General features: G+C 42.3%; 4 protein-coding genes across 11 annotated transcripts; 1 reads left to right on the top strand and 3 right to left on the bottom strand.

The window, feature by feature from the left end:
* Positions 1 to 251: 251 nt before the first annotated feature.
* LOC128255741 (WD repeat-containing protein CG11141) lies at positions 252 to 3275 on the bottom strand. The gene is given in 8 exon segments (XM_052985464.1): positions 252 to 1273; positions 1398 to 1522; positions 1524 to 1640; positions 1642 to 1830; positions 1832 to 2491; positions 2555 to 2758; positions 2760 to 2840; positions 2926 to 3275. Coding segments are annotated over 8 exon segments (2139 nt in total). The 5' UTR covers positions 3145 to 3275; the 3' UTR covers positions 252 to 729.
* Positions 3276 to 4082: 807 nt separating this feature from the next.
* Positions 4083 to 5468, top strand: LOC128255746 (uncharacterized). The gene has a single exon (XM_052985481.1). The coding sequence runs from the start codon at positions 4152 to 4154 to the stop codon at positions 5466 to 5468; it is 1317 nt and encodes a 438-aa protein (XP_052841441.1). The 5' UTR covers positions 4083 to 4151.
* An 82-nt stretch (positions 5469 to 5550) lies between these two features.
* LOC128255749 (NSFL1 cofactor p47) lies at positions 5551 to 7441 on the bottom strand. The gene is made up of 5 exons (XM_052985486.1): positions 7244 to 7441; positions 6951 to 7165; positions 6466 to 6894; positions 5896 to 6240; positions 5551 to 5836 (listed from the first exon to the last, which is right to left on the bottom strand). The coding sequence occupies exons 1-5, from the start codon at positions 7343 to 7345 to the stop codon at positions 5773 to 5775; spliced, it is 1155 nt and encodes a 384-aa protein (XP_052841446.1). The 5' UTR covers positions 7346 to 7441; the 3' UTR covers positions 5551 to 5772.
* A 124-nt stretch (positions 7442 to 7565) lies between these two features.
* On the bottom strand, positions 7566 to 19521 carry LOC128255744 (aldehyde dehydrogenase, dimeric NADP-preferring). 8 transcript variants are annotated; one of them, XM_052985468.1, is made up of 15 exons: positions 19471 to 19521; positions 18187 to 18352; positions 18086 to 18124; positions 15011 to 15120; positions 14645 to 14703; positions 11849 to 12029; positions 11559 to 11780; positions 10649 to 10812; positions 10346 to 10576; positions 10074 to 10271; positions 9181 to 9296; positions 8436 to 8571; positions 8212 to 8371; positions 7943 to 8044; positions 7566 to 7745 (listed from the first exon to the last, which is right to left on the bottom strand). In XM_052985468.1, the coding sequence occupies exons 2-14, from the start codon at positions 18239 to 18241 to the stop codon at positions 8024 to 8026; spliced, it is 1692 nt and encodes a 563-aa protein (XP_052841428.1). In that variant the 5' UTR covers positions 18242 to 18352; positions 19471 to 19521; the 3' UTR covers positions 7566 to 7745; positions 7943 to 8023. The 8 variants fall into 8 exon arrangements, with proteins under 8 accessions (XP_052841428.1, XP_052841427.1, XP_052841431.1 ...); XM_052985467.1 differs by lacking the exons at positions 9181 to 9296; positions 19471 to 19521 and adding an exon at positions 9830 to 9945 and having other exon boundaries at positions 18187 to 18364; XM_052985471.1 differs by lacking the exons at positions 9181 to 9296; positions 19471 to 19521 and adding an exon at positions 9830 to 9945 and having other exon boundaries at positions 8221 to 8371; positions 18187 to 18363.
* Between the last annotated feature and the right edge of the window lie 2700 nt (positions 19522 to 22221).

The raw sequence follows: 22221 nt of genomic DNA, 5'->3' as shown, positions 1-22221 counted from the left end.
AGTTGGACGGGGTTGCATAATTGCCGGAGATCAAGCAGTTGCTTTGCTAAAAGTTTTCCGCTGGAGCCCTACGACGCCCACTGCAATCGGCAGTGGCACATGCTGCAGTGGGCGTCTTGTTGCCCTCACATGCATACTTATCGGCAGCTTAAGTCTGTCTCGTTGTTCGTGAAAATAAAAAACCAGCCCATATCCATTTCCTGCTGGGGGGATACCGTTCAAACAAAATCATTGTACTTATATAAAATAATTATATTTTGTGAATGAATAGCGACCTTGAACTTTGTTACAAAAATACTTAAAGCATTCGAATATCTTTATCAACTGAGTACAATGATATTTAATATACTGACACTAAAGTGCTATCTACGCTAGAATTTTTGGACTTTAAGGAATGGTTTTTGTCTTTTGATCTTCAAATACAGATTCGTGTTGCTTTGGGAAACACACTAAGGTGCTATCTACGCTAGAATTTTTGGACTTCAAGAAATGGTTTTTGTCTTTTGAACTTCAAATACAGATTCGTGTTGCTTTAGGAAAAACCCTTTGCCTACGTCTAAAAATTATTTACAATTGTGTTAGTTTAACTTAAAATAGCAAGTAAGTAAATCACGGTGATCACAATCTGATAAGCACAACACTTTGTCAAACAAAACAAAGACAAACGAAAAAAGTGCTAGAAATCAAAACGATAGCAAATGAGAGTATGCACTTATTTCTAATACTGAACTAGTTGTCCAGGAACTCCCACTCGCTGGAGGTGTTTGAGTCACTGGTAGCCGGTGTTTCCTTGCGCAGTGGGTCCCCTGCTCGGCGAAAGTCGGGCAGGAAGCTGGTGTACTCCTCCTCGTCGTCTCTGTCCTCTTCGAGAGTCGGCTTTGGCTTCGGCAGGCTCTTGACGAACTTAAGCGGGGCCATTTTGGGCCTCGAGGGCTTTTGGGCTAATGACCTAATCCCATCCACTGGCTGGCCTGCATGGTAATCGTCTGCTGGGTTGAGTGGCTTTTCTAGGGGGGTCGTTTGGACACTGGCCTCTTCCAGGTGCGTGGGATAGGACCTGATCAGCGACTCGCTTAGTTGGGGTGCCAGCGCCTGGGCAGCAAGCAGCTCCTCCTGGGACGGCGGGGCCAGATGCACCTCTGGCAGATCCAGCTCGGCAGCCAGAGTCTTGGCCTTTTCCGCGACGGTCTTCTGCAGAGTGGTGGGACTAAGAGCATCGGGCAGGAGCTGAAGGAAGGCTGCTTTCATGTCCATCGGCGAGGCCAAGCCATTGCTAAGATAAGTGAAATTGCATTAACGATATGGTAGACATGCAGACACAATTTAAGGAATGCAAAGCAAAGCTAAATGTAATTCAAAACCCGGTTGATTACTGCTATTGCTGTTTGGGAACTTACTTTTCCATTTGACAGTAGCTGGCCTCCATTAGTGTGGCGGCATTGGTAAGTGGTAAACGGAGTTCATGGGACTCATGACCAATCTCAACAATCCCTGCGCCACTTTCGTTTGGCACTGGCACTGGCAGGCTTGCCCACCGATGTCTTTCGGCTTGTGTGGACGATGGACTGCTCGAAGTCCATTTGACCGATGCGACGGAATATTTCCAATCGGCGGTTCTGGTGTGCCAGCGGCGACTCCACAGGCCAGTTCAATGGGCGCGTTCAGGTTTATCTGCTCCACCGGCGACAGCTCGAAACACTCCTCGGCGCTCTGCAGCGCGGGCTCCGGCTGTAGCTCTACCGGCGACTCCAGCCGCGAGTAGTGGGACGATCCCAGAACCGGCACAGGGGGCGGCATCAGCGGATTGAAGATCACCTTGACCGTCTTGTATCGGTGGCTCGGGCAGGGCAGCCAGGCGCAGCAAGGTTCGTTCGCCTTCCAGCACGAAGATCTCCTTGCCACAGACACAGAAGTCGAGAATCTTCCGAAATCCACGCGCCACGGCCTCCACTTTAAGTCGCTCCAAGTTCAATATGTACAAGGTGGCATCGTCGTGCGTTACCAGCAGCGAATCATGGCCATCGTATAGGTAGAGCTGTCTGAAGTTGCTGCTGGCCACGTGTCCCACCTCGCCGTCCTGCACCCCAGATCGCTCAGCTAGGGCCGTATGGTTACTGCTGGGCGGCTCACTGCGCGGCTTGGGGTTCAGAATGGGTATCTCCCAGGTGGGGCTGCGCAGAACGGCGTCTTTGAAGAGCACCGTCTTGGACACGTTGCCCTCAGCGTCGGCCATCCAAAAGCGCAAGCCAGGACGACCGCAGACGAGTTGTGGCCTGTTTGCAGCCTGCTTCCTGAGGAAGACGGCTCCGCAGTCGATGAGCTGCTTGCGATCCTTCTTGCCCACCTGGGTGATGTTCCACTGCGCAGAGTGGGCGTCGCGCTGGCACACGATGCAGCGGTAAAGAGTGGCCACCAGCAGGTGGCTCTGCTGCACGCTGAGTTGCACGATCTCGTAGGCCTCGCTCAGGATCTCCACGGACTTGCTGAGGTGCTGTGTGTATGTAAGGGTTAGAATAAGCTTAAGCTCGGGCTGAACAGCAAAGATTAATGCTACCGCCTGGTAGTCGAACTCCGTGAGCACCACGACTCCCTGGCGATCGCCGGAGTAGAGCTTCATCCCGTTCTTGGACCACTCGCAGCAGCTGACCACGCACTTGTGCAGATCCCGGATGGTGTAGCGCTCGATGGGCCGACTCCGGGTGCAGGGGGCTACCAAGTCGAGGTCTCGCGGCAGCTCCTTCTGTATCTGGAAGACGCTTCACCTGCCCGTTGGCGCACCCAGCCGCCACCATGTACTCCACGGAGTTGACAATCCGCACGCACGTAATGCGAGTGGCCACCTGGAAGGGGAGGGCTGGCTTAATGGGGGAACCACACGCACGTCCGGTCAACGGGAGTGAGAATGAGTCACCGCCTTGAGCTTACCTCCGCCTTGAGCTTCTGCATCTCGCCCGAGTGACGATTGTACCAGAACACGATGCCCGCGTCGCTGCCCACGGCCAGGAACTCCTCGGTGGCGTCCACACAGGTCAGGTTGAGATTCGCCGGAAAGAAACCGCGCTGCAGCCGAGCCGGAATAAGGTCGATGACCTCCGTCAGCGGCGCCCACTCCCGGATGGAGCACAACTCCTTGCTGCTGGCCATGTCCTTGCTGCGGGAAATTGCGCCTCAGGACGGGATTTCGGGGTTCCGCAATTTGTTGTGTTGTCTCTCTTTTCTCCTCCTCCGCTCGACAAACAACAAAAACACACCCTACACTGATTCTTGATTGCTGACATCTGGCAACGCCCGCTCGGATTCAAAAGTGGACATCCCAGTTGGGCGGGCTATTTTGAAAAATCCGAGCTTTCCCAAAAATATAATACTGTTTTCATTTAATTTACCAGCCCTTCTTTAAGAACTTAATTAAAACCACCCAACTATATGGTTATAATGTCCTGCTTGAACCACTTTTAGCGACCATGAACGTAATGGTACCTGTTTCAATCAAGCTATACACTGTAATTTACCTTGTAAAAAAATCGGTTTCGGGAAAACATAGTCGACGTAACTACCAATCTAAAGAATAACATTTTTCGGATTTTTGATCAACCCGCTCGCCAAAACGTGACTTAAGCGGGACCACTGCAGTTTTTACATATATTATGTGTTCTTGTACCGTTAAATATTAAAAAAAAAAAAAATTCCCACAGAAATCCATCCACCTTCCACCATCCGTTGAAAGAATAATCCATAAGGTTTTCAAAAATTTCCCAATTAGTCCGCCGTTAAAATTTGATGGACTTTGACGGACTAATCTATGCGATATCTAGTCGATGTTTCTACGGTGCAACCCTCTTTCCAAGTTCACCGGATGGTGGATGGATCTCTGTGGAAATAGGCTATTACCCTATTTATATGGCTTGCTAATGGAACGAGGCGTAGTGTCAACGCTCCCGGGGATGGGTAAAGTATAAAGCTAGCAAGAAATACATAAAATAATAGTTTTTTTTCGTTTATATTTTAATTAGAAAGATGCGATAGTTGCCAAACATGCTTAATATGTTTGAAGTATTTGGCAACCCTAAAAATCAGCTGTTGCTGGCGGGATCCAACTAGGGAGTGTATTGTTTAATTGTTATTCGCTTGCAAACGGAATAGGATAAACAGAAATGCGGAAGTACCAGCAGCTAGTGCTGCTGCTCATATCCTGCCTCAGCGTGGGCATCCTCCTGATGTACAAGACCGAGAACAATCGCCTGAAATACGTGCTCAAGTACGTGAACTTCTTCGGACGCAACGATGCCGCCGTTCTCCGGCGTCTGGAGAATGGAACCAAGGAGGAGGGACCGCAGGCGGTTCTGTGGCGCCCGCTTCCCGTCTGGCAGATGATCGGCGACTCCTTCCACGCCTACTCCGCCTACTGGATGCGCAACGAACTGGTGGCCGGCGGAGAGGCCCACGTCCTGGTCGTCGGCAAAAAAGGAGCCGTGGTGGATTTCCGATGCAGCCTCGAGCTTTTGGGCGGGCGCAGTGTGCAGGGAAAGTTTCGCTTCCAGCGGGACTCTATTGAGAGCCTGGTGGACGACAAGTCCTCCAACTTCACCAGCTATCACTTCTTCTGCCAGGTGAGCCGAGATTTCGGTCAGCCTGGTAGTGTCTCTCTCACGGACATCACAACCACCAAGAGTCCGGTCAAGGTGCGATTGCGAAACCTGAAACCAACAGACAAGAAAAGCGGTTCCAAAGTGGCAGCAGTTCCCTCTCGACTGCCGGCCACCATCTGTGTGGATCTAGTGGGCTTTAATATGACGTCCAAGTTCGCGCGAACTGAGAACGCCCTGCTGCAGTTCTTCCTTTTCCACCAGGCCATAGGAATCGAGCATTTTCTGGTCTACAATTACGATGAGCTTCCCGAAGATGTGATTCACCTGTTGGACCGGACTAACATTAATCTTAACGGCTTGCCCTTCAACTTTCCTTTCCGGCAAACAAATGGCACTCTTTCACGAATTCGTCAGTTGATCCACACGGACTGTCTGCTGCGAAATGTGAACCACGCCAGCTTCACCCTTCTACTCCGTCCCAACGAGCTCTTCTTTCCCAACTCCCGATTCTCTGTGGATCAGGCGAAGGGCTCGGTGCAGCAGCAGCTACGACACTTCTCCTCTGAAACCACTCGCTTTGAACTGGCCACTATGTCCGTGTGCTTCGACGAGCGTAAGAAGCTTTTACCCGACAATGTTCAGTATGATCCGGAGCGAAGATCTCCGTACAAAACTATACTGGACCGCCTAGAACTCCCGCCTGCGCAGCTTTTAGCCAGTACGACCGAGGTGGAACTATCATTGTCCACCGGGTTCGTGCACCGCTACGTGGACTGCGACCACGTGGGCAGCGATGGCTTGCACGACTGGCGCAACGCGGTGCGCGAGGACTTCATGGAGCACATCAACGCACTGCGCAACGAGGTGGACCTTCTCATCTAAGCACTTTAGTTGTTATAGCCTTTAGTTTGAGATTAACATGTAGTTTTGAGAGATTACTTGACTGCCATAAAGTGAATACAAGTAAGCACACAATGTTGGTGTATTGTATATATAGTAGACAGTTATAGACATCGGATTCGGCCATATAGGTTCCCCGACTTCACCAAATCCAGTTTTATTTCATAGGTTGTTGTTGCTCCCCTTGTTGGGAGCCTTAACGCTTATTTAACTTATAGTTACTTGAGGCGCTGCATGAGAGCCGCATTCTTGAGGCCAGCCTTCTCTATGGTGGAATTGTCGTCGCTCAACTCGCGAGTGGGAAACGAGGAAACCAGGATAAGTTACTGGCTGAGTACTGAGGGCGTGCCCTGCAAATCGAATTACATTTGAATTGATCAGCTCGAGATCTCCATGATTAGGGACTTACGTTTGTATGAATCGACGTATGTCGGAGACGGTGTGTGTCAGATTAAACTGCGCAGCTAAACGCGAGCCATCCGCCAGCCGAATCTGCAGCGTGGTAGACGGTGCTTCGGAATTCAAGTTGATGGCATCACGGGCACTGGCCTCCTGGTTGGCCGCCTCGCCGGGGGACAGGGCCACTGAAACAGTTGGTGCTTCGGTGACCACATTCGCCACTGGACTGCCTAGCTTCTGGCCGGAACCCTTGAATGTCTGCGGAGCTGCCTGGCGTTTAAAGTCCTCGTGTCGGTGGTCCTCTACATCCACATTCACCATACGGCCCATTTCCAGCAGCTCTTGCGGAATTTCTCTGGAAAGGTTAATTTTTCGTTACAAAAAGCGGCATTTAAAATAATAGCTACAAAAGGGTAGCAATAATAAAGGAAGTTACTGTTACTTTTTCATAAAGATACGTTTAAATTGTAATGGAGGACAGGTCGGGTAAACTAACACAATTTACTCATTTTAGGGAATGCCCATGCATTCGTTGCTAATATGCTACTCATGGCTGCAGTCGGGGATGAATGCCACTTACCCGCGCATGACAGTCTCTAGGAATTCCTTGTTCTGCGGATCGTCATAGTGACGCAGCTCGCCGCCATCAATGGAGAAACCCTGACTCCAGAGCTTCAGCACCACCACCGGCTTGTTCTCACTGCTCGATGGCGGTTTGTTGGTGCCCACAGCCGTGTGATCATTGTCGGTCATGCCCAGCCTCATGCCTTGGCCCCAGACGGCGCCGCTGGCTCCTCCACTGCCACTTCCGCTGCTGGTGGAGGGGCCCACCTCCGCGATGTTCTGCTCCTGCGCAGAACGCATCATGTCAGTGAGCTGTTCGCGGAAGTTCTTGCGCTTCGGCGGGCCCAGGACCTGTTGACCGGAGCGATCAGAGCCGCCGGCGTAGAAGGCCTGCTGGTCATCGTCACTGGAGGGTTCCTTGGACATGTCGCTGAGGGTGGCGAATCTGGGGAAGGGAAAATGGGGTTTACCAAGGCGGCTCTACCTATTCGAATTACTCACTTTGGCTTGGCCTTGGACGCAGCCGGTGCGATGTCCACCGAGGCGGACGAGGAAGCGGCGGCAGCGTCCGCAGACTTGGTGGCTCCGGCGGCGGGAGCTGCTGCACTTGCTCCACTACTCGAAGTTGGCTTTGGTTTTGGATTGTCCGCGTGGCCCACCGACTGCACCGGCGCGGGCAATACGGCCTGGGTGCTCCAGTAGTTGCCCAGAGCGTGCTAAAATCAGACTCGGGTGCATTAGTACCGGGTGCATTGCGCTGCATCATTGTTGTCGCCGGTTTCGCGAAAGCTCACCTCTATGTCCCAGTCGCAGCTGGACAGGTAGAACCTGGCCACATTCTCGTCCGTTCCGGTGATCTCTATGAATTGTGCAATCAAATCGCCGCGCGCGGCCATTTTATCCGTGTTTTTTTAATATATTTTTTCAAGCAAATGATTGACAAAAAATTGTACACGCCAGTGTGACCTCGCAAAAAAGGCCCACAACGTCTAGCCAGTGTGTACTCGCTGGTTCATATGACAAATGCCTAAAAATGGCAGGAAGTGTTGGTAAACACTTGATTTCGAACTGGGCTGGCCACACTAATCCCGGAATTCAAATTTAAAAAAGGGCAAATGGTATTTTTATATTGTTTATTTTTCGTACACTACATTATAGCATTCACAATTCATTAAATAGCAACTAAATAACAATAACTATATTATTAAAACAAAGTATCCAAAGCTTTACATCACCCAGCGATATGCGTATAAAAAATTAAAAAAAGGTTTTCGGTTTCTAGTCAGTTGAGCTTTTCTGAAAATATAAAATTGGGAAAGGTTGTGAAACGAATTCATAACTTGATAGAAAATAAGTTGTAACCGTTCAAGTATAGGTGAAATTACCCAATAAAAACATCTCATGACCCAGTTTTAGTTATGTGAGGGAGTGTGAGTATGCAATGAATTTAGTAAAGTGCATCCAAAATAAACAAACGTGTGCTACGCTTATACATTTATTGCAAACAATTCCAAAAGTAAATGGTAAGGCCCACTGGCGCAGGCTGCACTTAACTCCGGGCTCCATCATCGTGTCTAACGCGACAGCAACTTGCCCTGTAAATGTGGACAAACGGCGTGGAATATGTATTAGGAGTGGGGCGAGGAGTGTAATGGTGTCGTATATCGAATATGGAAGTGTGTTTCCCAGTGTCGTGCAAGCCATGAAGATAATCGAACATTTTAATGGGCGCAATCGAGCGACTGGTGGCAGGTTGCTATACCTTTCTTACCTGTAGATAGAAGTTGGCCAGCACCGTCAATCCCACGCCCAGACCAACGGCCACCACATGGCTGAGGTGCAGGTTGGGCAGCGGACGACGCTTGCGCAGCAGGAAGGACAGAATCGATCCCTTCCTATCCGAGTACGGCGGATAACGTGCTCTGCAAGGCAGTCATTAACTCATCAATAAGATACCCCAATCAATGGGAAAGCGCATGAACTTACGATGCCAACTTCTCGCCAAGGGCCGCCAAATTCTTGCCCAGGCAGGACTTTTTGTGTGTGAAGGTCTCGAAGCCATACTTTCCATGATACTGGCCCATTCCGCTCATGCCAACGCCTCCAAAAGGCAGCACATCAACTGTGAAACAAGAAATGATTATTTCAAGAACTTGCCTACCACCAAAGTTGTTTTGTTATTTGCAAAAACTAATTAAAGTTTTGAACTAAAACTAAGATACTAGTGGTTAGTAGAAATACAAAGAAAAAACAAGTTTAGTATATTTCATTTCTGCAAATAACAAAATATTGTACAATAGTTACATTTAAATTAAAGTCTGTTTATTTAAGCTATCACCAAAAAGATTTTAGCACTCTTAATACTAATTTACTATTTGCAATTCTTAGCCAAGCGTTTAAGTGTTAAACAAAATGTTGCCAAGCAAAAAAGACAAGTCCGAAACCAAGGAACACAGAGCTTTAATTAAAATTCTAAATAATGTGCATTAAATTTGAATAATTCTGAGTTTTTGTTTTACGTTTTGAGCTGTCTTGGTCCGGATTTTCGTGGTGAGAAAGTGTCCGGAATTTCCGAGAATTTGCAATACAAATACTGATTGCTAAGGTGCACTAAGCGGGCAATTTAAAATTCGTGTAAAATAAGGTTCAACCGCATTAGGGTTCGGTGCATTGAGGTGTCTGACTAAAACTACAGAGATAGCTTAACTATATACATTATCGAGCCAAATACCTCCAACGTGCATTATAGTTTCGTTGCTGCAGAATCCGCCGCTGGTGGTGTTGGTCCTGAACTCTTTGACTAGCTTATTCGAGTTGGAGAACACGTAAATTACAAGTGGCTTTTCTCTAATTACGGGGATGGGGAGAACGGAATAAGCAGATTAAGTACGATGCAGTTGATTTTCCTTGAGCATCGTTAAGGGCTTGGAAAGAACGAGAGTTACACGCAAGAGACAAACAGACAGGCATTTGCAGATCTGTGAGATATAATTTTGAACTTTCGAAAGAGAAATCTCCGCACTACCAACATATGTACTTAGACAGATCTGCAAATGTTAATGACACACATATATGCATGGGCAATGGGTAGTGTTGGAGGTGTAGCTACTCGAACGGGAACACTTAGATCATCTACTTCAAGGGGGCTGTACAGGAGTAATTAGAATCACCATCACCAGACAAGGCTATATAATTTACAGGTAGGCATAGCACTTAGCGGCTATCAAAAACAGGTTCAGTTAGGGCACTGCAGATCGGGAGAAACCAAAACCGAAGAGGAGGAGAAGCAAGCAACGAGCTAGCCGCATTCATTATCATTATCCACATCCATTAGCATCTCGATTGGGCTGATTTAAGGGTTGACTGGGGGACTCTCTTACCGGCATAGTGCATTATCGTGTCGTTCACGCACAGTCCGCCCGACTGGGTGCCGTTTATGAACAGATTCTGAACCTCTGCTTCCGATGTGAAAATGTACAGGACAAGGGGACTCTCTCTATGAGAAAAACATGGCAAATCGGACACGGGATGTTGTAGTTTGTTATCGTGAGGTGATCGAATGTTAAACGGGCAACGACAAGGGACAGCGGTGATTGGCGATGGTTGGCCCATGGACTGGCATACCTGGAATTGATGAACTTGATGGCATCGTAGGCACTCTCCACGTTGAAAATGGGCAAGATGGGGCCGAAGATCTCCTCCTCCATGACGGGGTCCGTTTCCTTAACGTCCACCAGGATGGTGGGCTCAATGTATCGCTCGCCGGCATCGTAGTTGCCACCCAGAGCCACGCGACCGGACTTCATCAGACCCAGAAGGCGTCTGAAAATTAAAAAAAATGCACACCATTGGATACCATACCATCTTCCTATTGCTATTGAGAGAAATGAGCTCACTGAAAGTTGTTGGCATTGATGACGCGACTCAGATCCGGGCTGCCTTGAATGTTCTCGCCGTACCACTCCTTCAGCACGTCCTTGGCCTCCGCGATGAACTTCTCCTGCATCTCCTTGGAGCAGAGTATGTAGTCCGGGGCGATGCAGGTCTGTCCGCAGTTGATCAGCTTGCCCCACAGGATGCGCTTCACCGCTGTGCGCAGCTCCACCGACTTGTCAATGTAGCAGGGACTGAAAGTAGAAGAACATGACCGCCCAGTTAGTAGAGATGGCCTGCATTGAGGGCGGTCAAGGCGGACTCACCTCTTGCCACCCAGCTCCAAGGTGATGGGGGTCAAGTGCTTGTTGGCCGCAGCGTGGATGATCTTCCCCACGCGCGTCGAGCCCGTGTAGAAGATGTAGTCGAATCGCTGGTTGAGCAGCTCAGCGGTTTCGCCTGGTCCACCGCAGACAACTGGGTAGCAATCCTATGGCGGAAATAATTGTAAGTATTTGAGAAATTTAACTTAAATTTATTTAAGAATACGTGTCTTAAAATAAGAACAATTATTGGCAAATAGTATAAGTATTAAAACATTAGATTTGGTAGTCAAACATTGCACACATTTAGAAATATTTTAAAATCCCTTTCATTTACAATCAAAATTAACAAATTTATAAAGAACAAAAATGTGTGGTAAAGGTTAAAAACATAATTTTTAGTAAAGTCTTTTTAAAAATCCATTGCTGTTTACTTTACTCATGATTTGAGCTACAAATTGAACAAATTTAATAAAAACAAAAATGTGTGGTAAAGGTTAAAAAGGTAATTTTTTTAACTTATTTTTAAAAATCCATTGCCATTAAGTTTACTCATTATTTGAGCTACAAATTTATAAAAAAAACAAATATTTGTGGTAAAGGTTAAAAAAGTAATTTTTTAAAGTCTTTTTAAAAATCCATTAACGTTAAGTTTACTCATCATTTGAGCTACACTTTTAACAAATTAAAAAAAAAATAATGTTGTGGTAAAGGTTAAAAGAGTATTTTTTTTTAAAGTCTTTTACTGCTTCTCAGTCAATTTGATGAAAACTATTTTCAAAACTCTCAACTAAATACAGATTTTTTCGGAATTCTGTACAAACAGGTTAGTGCGACACCCAAAATTAAGTCGACATTTTTGGGTGCTTCGCGTATCGCTGGTCTCATTAGGTGATTCAGCAGCAAGACTCACATTATCCAAATATTTTGGAATGACATCGGCAATGAACTTGGCGCAGTTGGCGGCGATCTCGCTGGGCTTGATCACCACACAGTTTCCGGCGGCGATGGCGGAAGCCACGGGCACGAGCAGCAGCTGCAGCGGATAGTTCCAGGCGCCGATCACCAGGACCACGCCGAACGGATCGTTGTGGATCTGGACATCGTCCATCAGGTTCACAAAAGGCTTGGAGGGCTGCCAATGAAAATGCAAAAGTTAGTTAGTTAGAGGGGAATCGCAGGCACTATACAGACGTAGCGCACCTTTTCCGACTGCACCCACTCGTCGAGGTGGAACAGAATGTGCCTGATGTCGTTCTTCATGAACTCGGTCTCCACGATGAGGCTCTCCTGCTTGGGCCGCCGCAGATCCGCCTCCAAGGCGCTGATGATCTCCTGCTCGTGCTCCTCATAGCAACGCAGCAGATTCTCCAGCTGCTTGCGTCTGAAAAAAGCGGCCAAAGCGGAATCCAAAAGATCGAAATAATTAATGGACAAATGATGATGATGCTGATGATGCTGATGATGGGACAAGTTCCGCGGTAGGAGCGCGAAACAAAGACCAAAACAAAATCAATACTAATCACAATGCACGAGAGGCGCTTGGGGAAGGTCAATACTAGCTATAAGGCCGGTTGTGAGAGGTTCTACGGTTTCGATTTCGATTCTGATTCTGATTCTGATTCTGATTCTGATTCTAACTCTGACTCTGCCTCTGGTGACTCAACCACACCCAGTACTCGACGACAACCCGATGCTGTGCTCTAGTTTGACCTGGCTCACGGCCGTAGGTTGCGATAACGCCGCCGGAGCAGGGAGCCAAGGTGATCGACAGCAGCAGGTGAACAGCCCCCCGGAGGTGCACTTGCAATTCAATTGAATTATTTGCTCATGACAAACGTAAACCATAAGCGGACAGCCGATTGCCGATTGTCGATCGCTGTGAATATAAATATAGCAATTAGCCGCGCGGTGTCCAATATAGTGTCTCGTATTGGAATTACAGTAGAACTTGCCTAACAGTGCCCTGACTTAAGCAGTGGCAAGATAATTTTAGATTTTTAAACAAAATGTTGTGAGGTGTATAGTTTTGTTCATTGAATAACTTTAGGTTTGAACACTTTTAACTCATTAAAAATTGTATACTTATTGAACTGTTTGTAATAATTTAAAAAAATGAGTAGTCTTGCAATTTGAAACAAAAAACTAATAGTATGCACTACTAATCTCAATGTTTTTTTTATGATTAAATTATATTACGTTTGTTAATCATTGGGTTGAAACCTTTTCGTGAATTGTTGTGTTAAGTATTTAGAGTCATTCAGCTCAATGACATTTTCTTCAATTAAGAAAAAGTTATTAGTTTTAATCATGACACAATAAAAATTTTGCAAAATACATATAGTTTAAAAGTACTAGTATCTAGAATCAGCCTTAAAATAGTAAAACTACTTTTCTAAATGTCAAATGCTTTCGGTGGCTTAGGCTTTGGAAGTTCAACTGTATCTACAAATGTATTTAAATATAATCAAAGAGTAGAAGTTGCTAGAGGCGAACAAAAAAAGTCATAGAACGTGTTCATTTGTCCGGATCTATTTGAAAGATCATGGAATTAAACGGCCAGCAGCCTTGGGCTGAGATTCTTCCGCACTTCCGTTTCACACTTCGCACTCAAAACTATCGGCGGTTATAGAATCGCCTGTTTTTTGTCTATTTCTATCTCTATTTCTATCTCTATCTCTATTTCTATCTCTATTTCTCTTTATCGCTTTGTTTATTAACGTATCCAAAAACAAGTATGAGTGTGTATGTTTGAGTTCGTGCCTATTGTCTATTGTCTGATGACTGCTGTTTGGTCGGACCGTGGAAATGCCAATTATTCCGGTTACATGTCTCGAATTCAGTCCGCCGCTGTCTAATTGCATTCAAAGTACAACCACTTGGCGGAGTCAAAGTTCCCGCCGCGAGCCCATTAATGCATGCCGGAGCGGTATATACTTAGTCCATATAACCATATAACTAGACTTTAGCATCTACCCACTCCGGAGCACTCCATATCTGTAGTTCTTATCAACGCAGAGTGGAAAGCTCGGAGGGCGTGAGGTTCAAAGGTCAAAGCTGGTCGTTGCTTTTGTGAAAGTCGGTGGGATTGAGACCTCTGGATTGCGTTTCCCGAAATGGAACACTAACACATGAAAAAGTTGTTATGCCTTCGGGCCAAGATTGGATTTCGGTGGCTGCCCAGCAGCAATAAAACTTGTAATTATAGTAGTCGCTGGTACAATGGCAAGCGGATTAAGAAAACCCTAACTACATATTACTGTTATTTAATTTTAAAAATGTTTTTTTTTTACACAAACACACCTGTAGTTTAAACTCATGACTAACATTACAAATTTTGTATACAAGGCATAAAAAAATGGTATCAAAAAACTGTGATAAACACTATTAACCTCATTAAATTAATTGTTGTAAGAAGAGGAATTACTCCACAGATATTAAGTTTTAAGCAGTCAAAAATATAGTCACATAAAAGGAAAATATTGAAATATTATATTATCTCTAACTTTTTGTACAAATTACATTATCTGAATTGGACAGATTTTGTAGATCATAAAAAAAGGTTCCTAATTGTTCGGAATCAATAACTAAAACCAACAGTTCGTTATTTAAAGCTTGTAATTTTAAAATTTGTTCGTTAATTAATTGTAAGTAGATTCAAGTAAAATGAATATAGAAATTAATTAATTAATATAAATCCAATGAATTAAAATATTCGAACTACTAAAAACAAAAAAAACGAATTATAAATATTTGAATAACTTAATAGTCAAACCAATTTTAGACCAATAAAAAATAAATAAAAACCAAACCATTTTCCTTAGGTTAATCTCTCCACTAAGATGATTCACCGTTTCTAGGTCCTCTCATACCAGTAGCTACTGTAACTATTAAAATACATGACACAATCTCCACTCAAGCGGCACTTCCAACTTAAGCAAAAGCCCAAAACTTAGGAGCCCCTGCAAAAACTAACAAAAAGTAACCAAAAATACTCACCGAAAGCTGACGTTCCTGGTCTTTCCACTGGAAAAGGCGAGGCGGGCGCGTTGCAACGTCTGGTCGTAGTTATTGTTGTTTTTGGCCATAGCAATTGGTGTTTCCAGTGCGGCAGTTGTTTTTTTTCGTAGGAGGCAGTTGGTTTTTCACAAACGCAGTAGCGACATGCATACATACGAGAGGATAACGACGAAACGGCGAAAACAAAAAATTCAAATAAAAATCAAATCAAACTAAAATAAGGCGCTTAATGTTCGTTACGTGCACGGCGTATGTCTGTGTGCTCTCTTGTGTGTGTGTGTGTGTTAATAATCGTTACACATCTTTTTCTCTCGCTTGCAATAAATTGCCTAATTGGACACTCACATCGTCGAAATTGGCCATTCTGTCGGATTCGGATTGGAGCTGCTCTGCTTGCTGTCTTTGCTTTTCTGGTTGTAAGGTGAAGATCCCAACTGGACTTTCAGTTTCTGGTTCTGCGATGTAGGAGAAACCGGGAGAGGGCGAGAGATAGATGGAGAGAGGGGGCGTAAGAGGGAGGCACTGGCAAACGTAAACAACACTGACACTCTTTCACTTTCGTTCGCATCTACTTTTTTTTCTTTTCGTTCGTCTTCTGTTTGTTGTTAAAATTATATGTACTTTTTTGTACTATCAACAGGCAAAAGTAAGGCGCATGCAGTTCACGCGCTTCGCCAACCGTTCACCGCGACAACAAAAACTTGTATATTATATTTCAAGATTTTGGATCGGATCTGGATGCGAAACTAACTGCCAGTGTGACCGCACTACCGTTGGCATGTTGCTCTAAAAAACGCCAGAGGGCGCTCAAAAATATACCAATCAGAATCTTGTAAGATTATTTAAAAACATCTCTATTTGGGAGTGAGTAGCAAATAAGTTCTTGTTTATTAATTTAGAGATTTCGATGGAAAACCAAACTTTCAACTTTACAAGAGCTTGAACGGGTAGGCGTAGTTATGTTAAAAAAAAAACAATGAAATGAAAACTAAAATGAGTATCCACTTAAATGCTTTATTATTTAACTTTAGTTTTTAATTATAACTATTAGAACAATGGTATTTAGGCATGGTTTGGGTCGCAGCTGCACCCAGCCAGTGTTGGTTTATGTTAGATCAGATTGTTATGAAGGCTTTGGAGGTAAATTTAAACTACTAAAAACCCAAACCAGTTTTAACCGACAGCTGATTTAATCCGTTCTACAGTTAACATTTATTCAAGCAACGAATGCAACTGGTTGAAAATTAATTGGCGGTTTTAAATTATTCTAACAAATTAGCATATCCAGTCTTTCACCAGAAAACAGCTGGTTTACTAAAATAACACTTGTTTTTATGTTTTTTGTATCACTCTGAGAACACAACGCACCTTTCAAACGCAAATGCCGGACGACACTGAATGGATTATTACTTCACAAGCCGAAAATATACTCGACTAGGGGCGCTGACATTCATTATCAGCTTTAAGTGCATGTATATTTTACTCAGAATATATAATGCATACATACATATATACCTAGGCTATGTACAAACTGATATGGACGCCGGATTTCGGTTGGGGGAAAGTCAAGCGTGTCGGTCCGATAACGAATCAGTGTGTTTTGGACTCGGATAATACAAGTTTAGAACATTTAAAGCGCTAATCTACCATTATCTACAACGGTATTGGAACAGAACGCCGACTTTAAACGAAATACATTTTATGTTTGTTTATTGCACAAATTTTTTCCCGATAATAGTGCTTAGTAACGATGACTCCAACAAAACCATTAGCTTATTACAATGATTGCGATTAAACAAAAGTTAGAAGTCATCATGATGGGAAAAAATGGTAGAGATGTTTTAAAGGATTTTATATTAATTTAAGTTTAATAGAAAGCCAAAATTTATCGATGGAATAACTTTATTTTTGAAGGTCTTAACATTTTTTTTTTTCAAATTTTTTAGCTTTTGGGAGTTGAAAAGTTAGTAGTCATCATGATGGGAAAAAATGGTAGAGATATTTTAAATGATTTTATAATAAATTAGGTTTAATAGAAAGCCCAAATATATCAATGTGGTAACATTATTTTTGAAGGTCTTAAAATTGTTTTTCAAATTTTTTAGCTTTTTGGGAGTTGAATACAAACAACGACTGTAACAAAAAGTCTTTTTAACGGCAACTAAAAGGGTGTCTATATATTAGGTCATCACGATTTTCCCGATTTTGTACACCCATCAAGGGTTCATTGTCCTCGGAAGGTAGAATATATTGAGCAGTCACGGGGTTTTGATCGATAACGACAATTCGAAATTGTGTTCGATTTGTAATAATTCAAAAATGCATTATGTAAAATCATAACGTAATTGTATTCCGAGACCCCTTCCTCTCCATAGAACAGCCCCTAAGGTAAGTATTGTAGATCTTCGAAATTTGTAACCGTTACTCATAGTGTGAAAGGGTATATTGCAGGGACCTTAAATAATATATATTTTTTTTTAAATATATAATCACAACAAATGATTATTTGTTGAGTATTATAATATTACATAGCTCACAAATTCAATTCCAAATTCAGTTTTTGCTTTTTGTTTTAATAGTTTGGGTTTTTTGGTTTGTTTTGATTCCTAGTAAAAACTTTAAACTTTAAATAATTATTACTTTTTGTGTTATAATTCTTTTAAAAATCAGAAATGAATTAATATTTTTTAGTAACTAATTTGTGATTTTTATTACATCACTTATAATAATTGCGGTCCGTAGCATATTGTTTTCGTTGAAAAGTATAACGAAATTAAAGTATATAACAGGTAGATGGAAGCTTTTTGCGACTCTATAAAGTATATATATATTCTGGATCAGGACCAAAAGCCAAGTCGATCTAGCCAATTCCATCTGTCTGACTGCTTGTCCGTATGAACGTCGAGATCGCGGAAACTATGAAAGCTAGAGATTTGGGACTTAACATTCAGTTTCTAGTTATTCCTACGCAGCGCAAGTTGGTTTCAAAATGTGGCCACGCCCACAAATCGCGAAAGTCTGTTAGATGAGACATGGTAGAAGGTCAGTAAGTAAGCATTTTGTTTATTGCTTCAATGACTAGCTATCTTCCAAAAGTCGAATTGTTATTTTAACTTGATTGTTCACTGGGGTCATACTTATTTATTTTTTGGTTAGCTGAGTAAAGGTTTGTTACTTGTCGGGGCACTTGACTAAAGCGATCCTTCTTGTTCCTTCTTTTGTTTTAAACTCAAATAAGTTTAAAAAAAAATGTTGATCTTTTCATTTAAGCTCTGAAGCAGTTACAAACAGAAAACTTTTCGGTCGCCCCCCATATAGACTCTATTGCTTAAATGTTCCGGACATCACTGATGACGTACAATTTTATTCATATTTTGTTGGCTACACAGCACCAACTGGAATTTAACCCTTTAGACTTACCCATATTAATGACAGTACTAATCGCTCGATCTCCTGCAGCTTTAATGGGAAATCAATAAATTCGGTGCTAATGTTTAAAAATAACACTTTTGTTGGCTTACCATTATGTGAAACTCCATTGGCCTCCGGATGTGGTTTTATCGAGTTGTCAAACATGATTGTATTCTGGGAATAATATGGTTTCTGTGCAATAAATAGTTTTTGAAGGATACTTTAATAGCCTTAAATCTGGTATAGTTCCCATGCAAATACAGTGCAAAGTGTCAACTGTAATTGCATATAAATATTGCAGTTAGGTTATTAGCTATGCAAACTGAAATAGGTAAGCCAAATCAGCAAAAGACTTTTATACAATTAATTTGTCAATGTCATATGTCAAGCTGTCATGTTTTCCTTGTGGGAAATTCAATTAAGTCAACAGGTGCACCAAATAATCCTAATTGCCCTATAAATTAAGTATTATTTTTGCCTTGTGAGTTAAATGCTTTGGTTTTTCACAGAATCAAAATTCTTGGAGAATGCAATTTGTTAGAATAATATGTGTTATGACTAAACAGTCGTTATAAATATTTGCGTCTGCAAAAAGTAAATAAAAAAAAAAAACAATTTGTTTTATGACAACAAAATTAAAAATAAGTTGTTGTGTCGGAATACACTCCTAAATTGGAATATGCTTATCATGGGTTTTAGGGTATTTTTGCTTAATTTGGGTTATGCTCTTTACAACATATTAGGTAGTACACTTTGCAATTTCGATTTTTGGTTTAAACAAGTTTTGAATACATTTAAACTGCCCTAATTCAAATGTTTCTAATTGAATTCTTTATATATCGCACTAGTTGTATTAGCAACAGGGTTTATTATTGCACGTGAAATCCATTCCGAATTATTTTTGTTAGCACATGCTAAGTTTAAATTTAATTGTTAGGAGAAACTAAAAAAAAAACAATCTATTTCAGATGTTCGAAGATATTAAAAAAGCTGATTAGCTTTAATCGTGTGTGCACAAGTCCAGTTGGCATCCAAGTGCACTAGCACTCCATAATCAGTTTCAAGTTCAACAGCCGCCGCACACTGCGCGCCATGCAAATATGGCAGTTGCCCAACACTCGATGATTCAATGTGAATTGATTAGCACAGTGAGTTTTATTTTGGACGGTTCGTGGATCACGTTTATGTATGACAACATATTCAGCATTTAACATGTAACGGCTTTGATTGCATGTTTGTTTTATTTCCAGCTACAGATTCGGTTTCAGTTTTGGCTCCAGTTTCACTTTCATGGCAGCATCTGGCTCGGGACTAATTGTCAACGCGCGTTGGCTAATCGCTTAGATTAAATAACCGCTGACCGGTACTTCGGGTTGGGTTTGAACCGCTTGGACCTAAACAAATCTGCGCACGATAGCGGCCGAAAGGCAACTGATTTGAGCGGCCGACCACAGCGAAATGGTGACCAATTGGCCGCTGACCACCTGAGGTATCAGGTAGCTGAAACCCGGACCGATGCACTCGACCAGCGTTCGGCTTACCGATGTAATCGGGCCGCTTTAATTACACTCTTCGCTGGTCTAATTTGTATGCGTCGCCCGCAACTCGAAAACAGAGCTAAAAACAAAAAAAAAAATTCGAAAAGCGTATTGAACACGCACTGGACTCTCGGCTTCGAATGGACTCTCGGATTCACCTGACGCCACCGCGCACGAAACACGTCTAAACCTGGCTTATAACTCAAAGCTAGCCGCACCCGCCACTCCGTCGCTTTTCCAGCCTCAAACTCAGTTTCAGCTTCAGTTTCAGTTTCAGTTTTCTTTCGGTTTTGTTTACACACTGCTTTTCGAATTTCGAATTTTGATTCAAATTTTTTGATTGGGGGTCTTCTCCATTGATCTCGTCGGGTCACACATTCTGTGCCCAGATAATGGCATAGATAATGGTGATTGATGGCAGCCGCCGGCCGGTTGGCTAATGAAAATGCGTGGAAATACAGTCCAGCTTCTGTAGCTCGAACTTGCATTCAAAATTACTTGTCGCATTGCAAAAGAGTGGCACAAACTGGAACCACCAACTGCCAATTAAGAAACTAGACTTACAAAAAAAAATGATTTCTTTGCTTAAATCAAGCCCACATTTTTGATAGTTGCTTAGCAAAATTATTTGATCTGGCTTGGAAATAATGTGTCACAATTAACATATTAATGTTTTAAAAAATTATTTATGTAATACAGAGTTTAAGCTAAAGAACCAAAAAAAAAAAAAGGAAATATATTCTTGTGTTTTAAAACTTTTTATTAGCAAGCCAAAAAGGTTATAAAATATTCGAGTTTCGAAACCAAAAACACACGATTAACATATTTATGTTTTAAAACATTATTTATATTATACAGTGTTAAAGCTACAGAACCAAAAAAAAATGGAAATATATTCTTGTGTTTTAAAACTTTTTTATTAGCAAGCCAAAAAGGTTATTAAAATAATCGATATACGAAACCAAAAAACACACGATTAAACAATTTAATATTTTTTAATATTTATTTATCAAACAATGTGTTTAGTTATATTTTATATTCACTTAAAGGGCTGTTTAAGTGTTTGACTTAGAGAATATTGCCTGCCTACCTGTTGCGCGATGCCCTCCCCAAATATGAATAGACCGAGTTAGGCTAAAGATCGTCTCGTCCCGTAAATAATAAACTGTTTGCTTTGGCCGTATTTGTTATTGGGGGACACACCAACAAGTGAATTGTAGGCAAATAAATAACCGGTTATTGAAAACTATATTTATTTCTACTTAAGTTTTATTTAGCATCACATTACACCGCATCGCATCGCACCGAACCCTGGCCATGAAAGCCGGACAAGCCCTCAGTGTCAGACGTCTTAGGCTGGAGATCAAATCAAATGAACACTTCGCGTGGGGGCTACGCTAGTCCGGTAAACTTGCAAATTGATATAATCTGGCGCCCCATCAATCTGAATTCTATTGCCTTAATTACCCGTTCTCGTTGCTGAAATTAGCGGCTTATGGATCTGGACTTTGGCTCGGTTTTGCTTAACTTTACGACCAGCAAACAATTGTAAAAGTGATTTCGAATGGTGGTATTTGCACACAAAGCTACCGCAATTTTAAAGTCACGCAACAGATGCGATTTAAAATAATATCGCACCATTTTGGAGTTCGCTTTAACGTGGCTTCATAAAAGTCTCATTATGCCCCGAGTACTTAGCGATTCCTTTTGTTATTCTAATGGTCTCTCGGCACTTTTTTGACAATACCCGAACGTCTTTTGCGTCGCATGTGGCTCTATGGAGACGGGAATATATACATAGCCTTGACCCAGGTTCCGGGTGTACATGTACCCATTTAACGAGACAAATAAAGATGCTAAATTTGTACAATTAAAGAGCTGAACACCCATTACTGCGTTAAGCCATCTACCACATAAATTAAATAAATATAGCAAAAGTGCTAGCAGACTACTACGTTTAAACTTACTGGCTTTTGTTTTCGAAAGTTAAAACTATTTAAAATGAAACTATTTTTATTCTTGTCTATAAAAAAAACTATATTTACTTTAGCCTCTAAAATTGACAAAAGTCAATAAAAAATAAATAAAAGGTCTTTTAAAATATAAGTCTCAAAGAACACTTTTCATTAAAGGTACTGCTATAAAAACTGAATATTTACTCTTGCTGCAAAAATGCCCAAAAGTCAGACAAATCGGTTAACACGATAAAGAAAAGGTCTTTTAAAATATAAGTCTCAAAGAACATATTTCATTAAAGGTACTGCTATAAAAGCTGAATAGCAGAGTCATAATAATGTAGCTAACGTTAGTCCATATATGTATCCAGTCTGAATCCGAATGCAATTATAGATCAAAGTCGTAAGCCATCAAACAAGTTTTCAATAAAATACATATTAGCTTGTTAATAGTCGTTATTATAAGCTGAGCTTATAAACATTTCTCGGCTCAAGCTCACTCCGATAGATAGAAGAGTCTACTCTTAGGCTTAACTGGATGGAACCCAAAAGTAGTTAACGACCAGAACTGGAACCCCATCAGATACAATATATAAAAGCCAACAATGTCCACAATTATTAGTGTATAATTTATTATTAAATATGTTATAAA

This window comes from Drosophila gunungcola (genome assembly GCF_025200985.1).
Source record: "Drosophila gunungcola strain Sukarami chromosome 2R unlocalized genomic scaffold, Dgunungcola_SK_2 000012F, whole genome shotgun sequence".
In the NCBI taxonomy this organism is placed as follows: domain Eukaryota; kingdom Metazoa; phylum Arthropoda; class Insecta; order Diptera; family Drosophilidae; genus Drosophila; species Drosophila gunungcola.
Note: the sequence above shows the minus strand (reverse complement) of the source record. Positions and strands in the feature narration are given on the sequence as shown.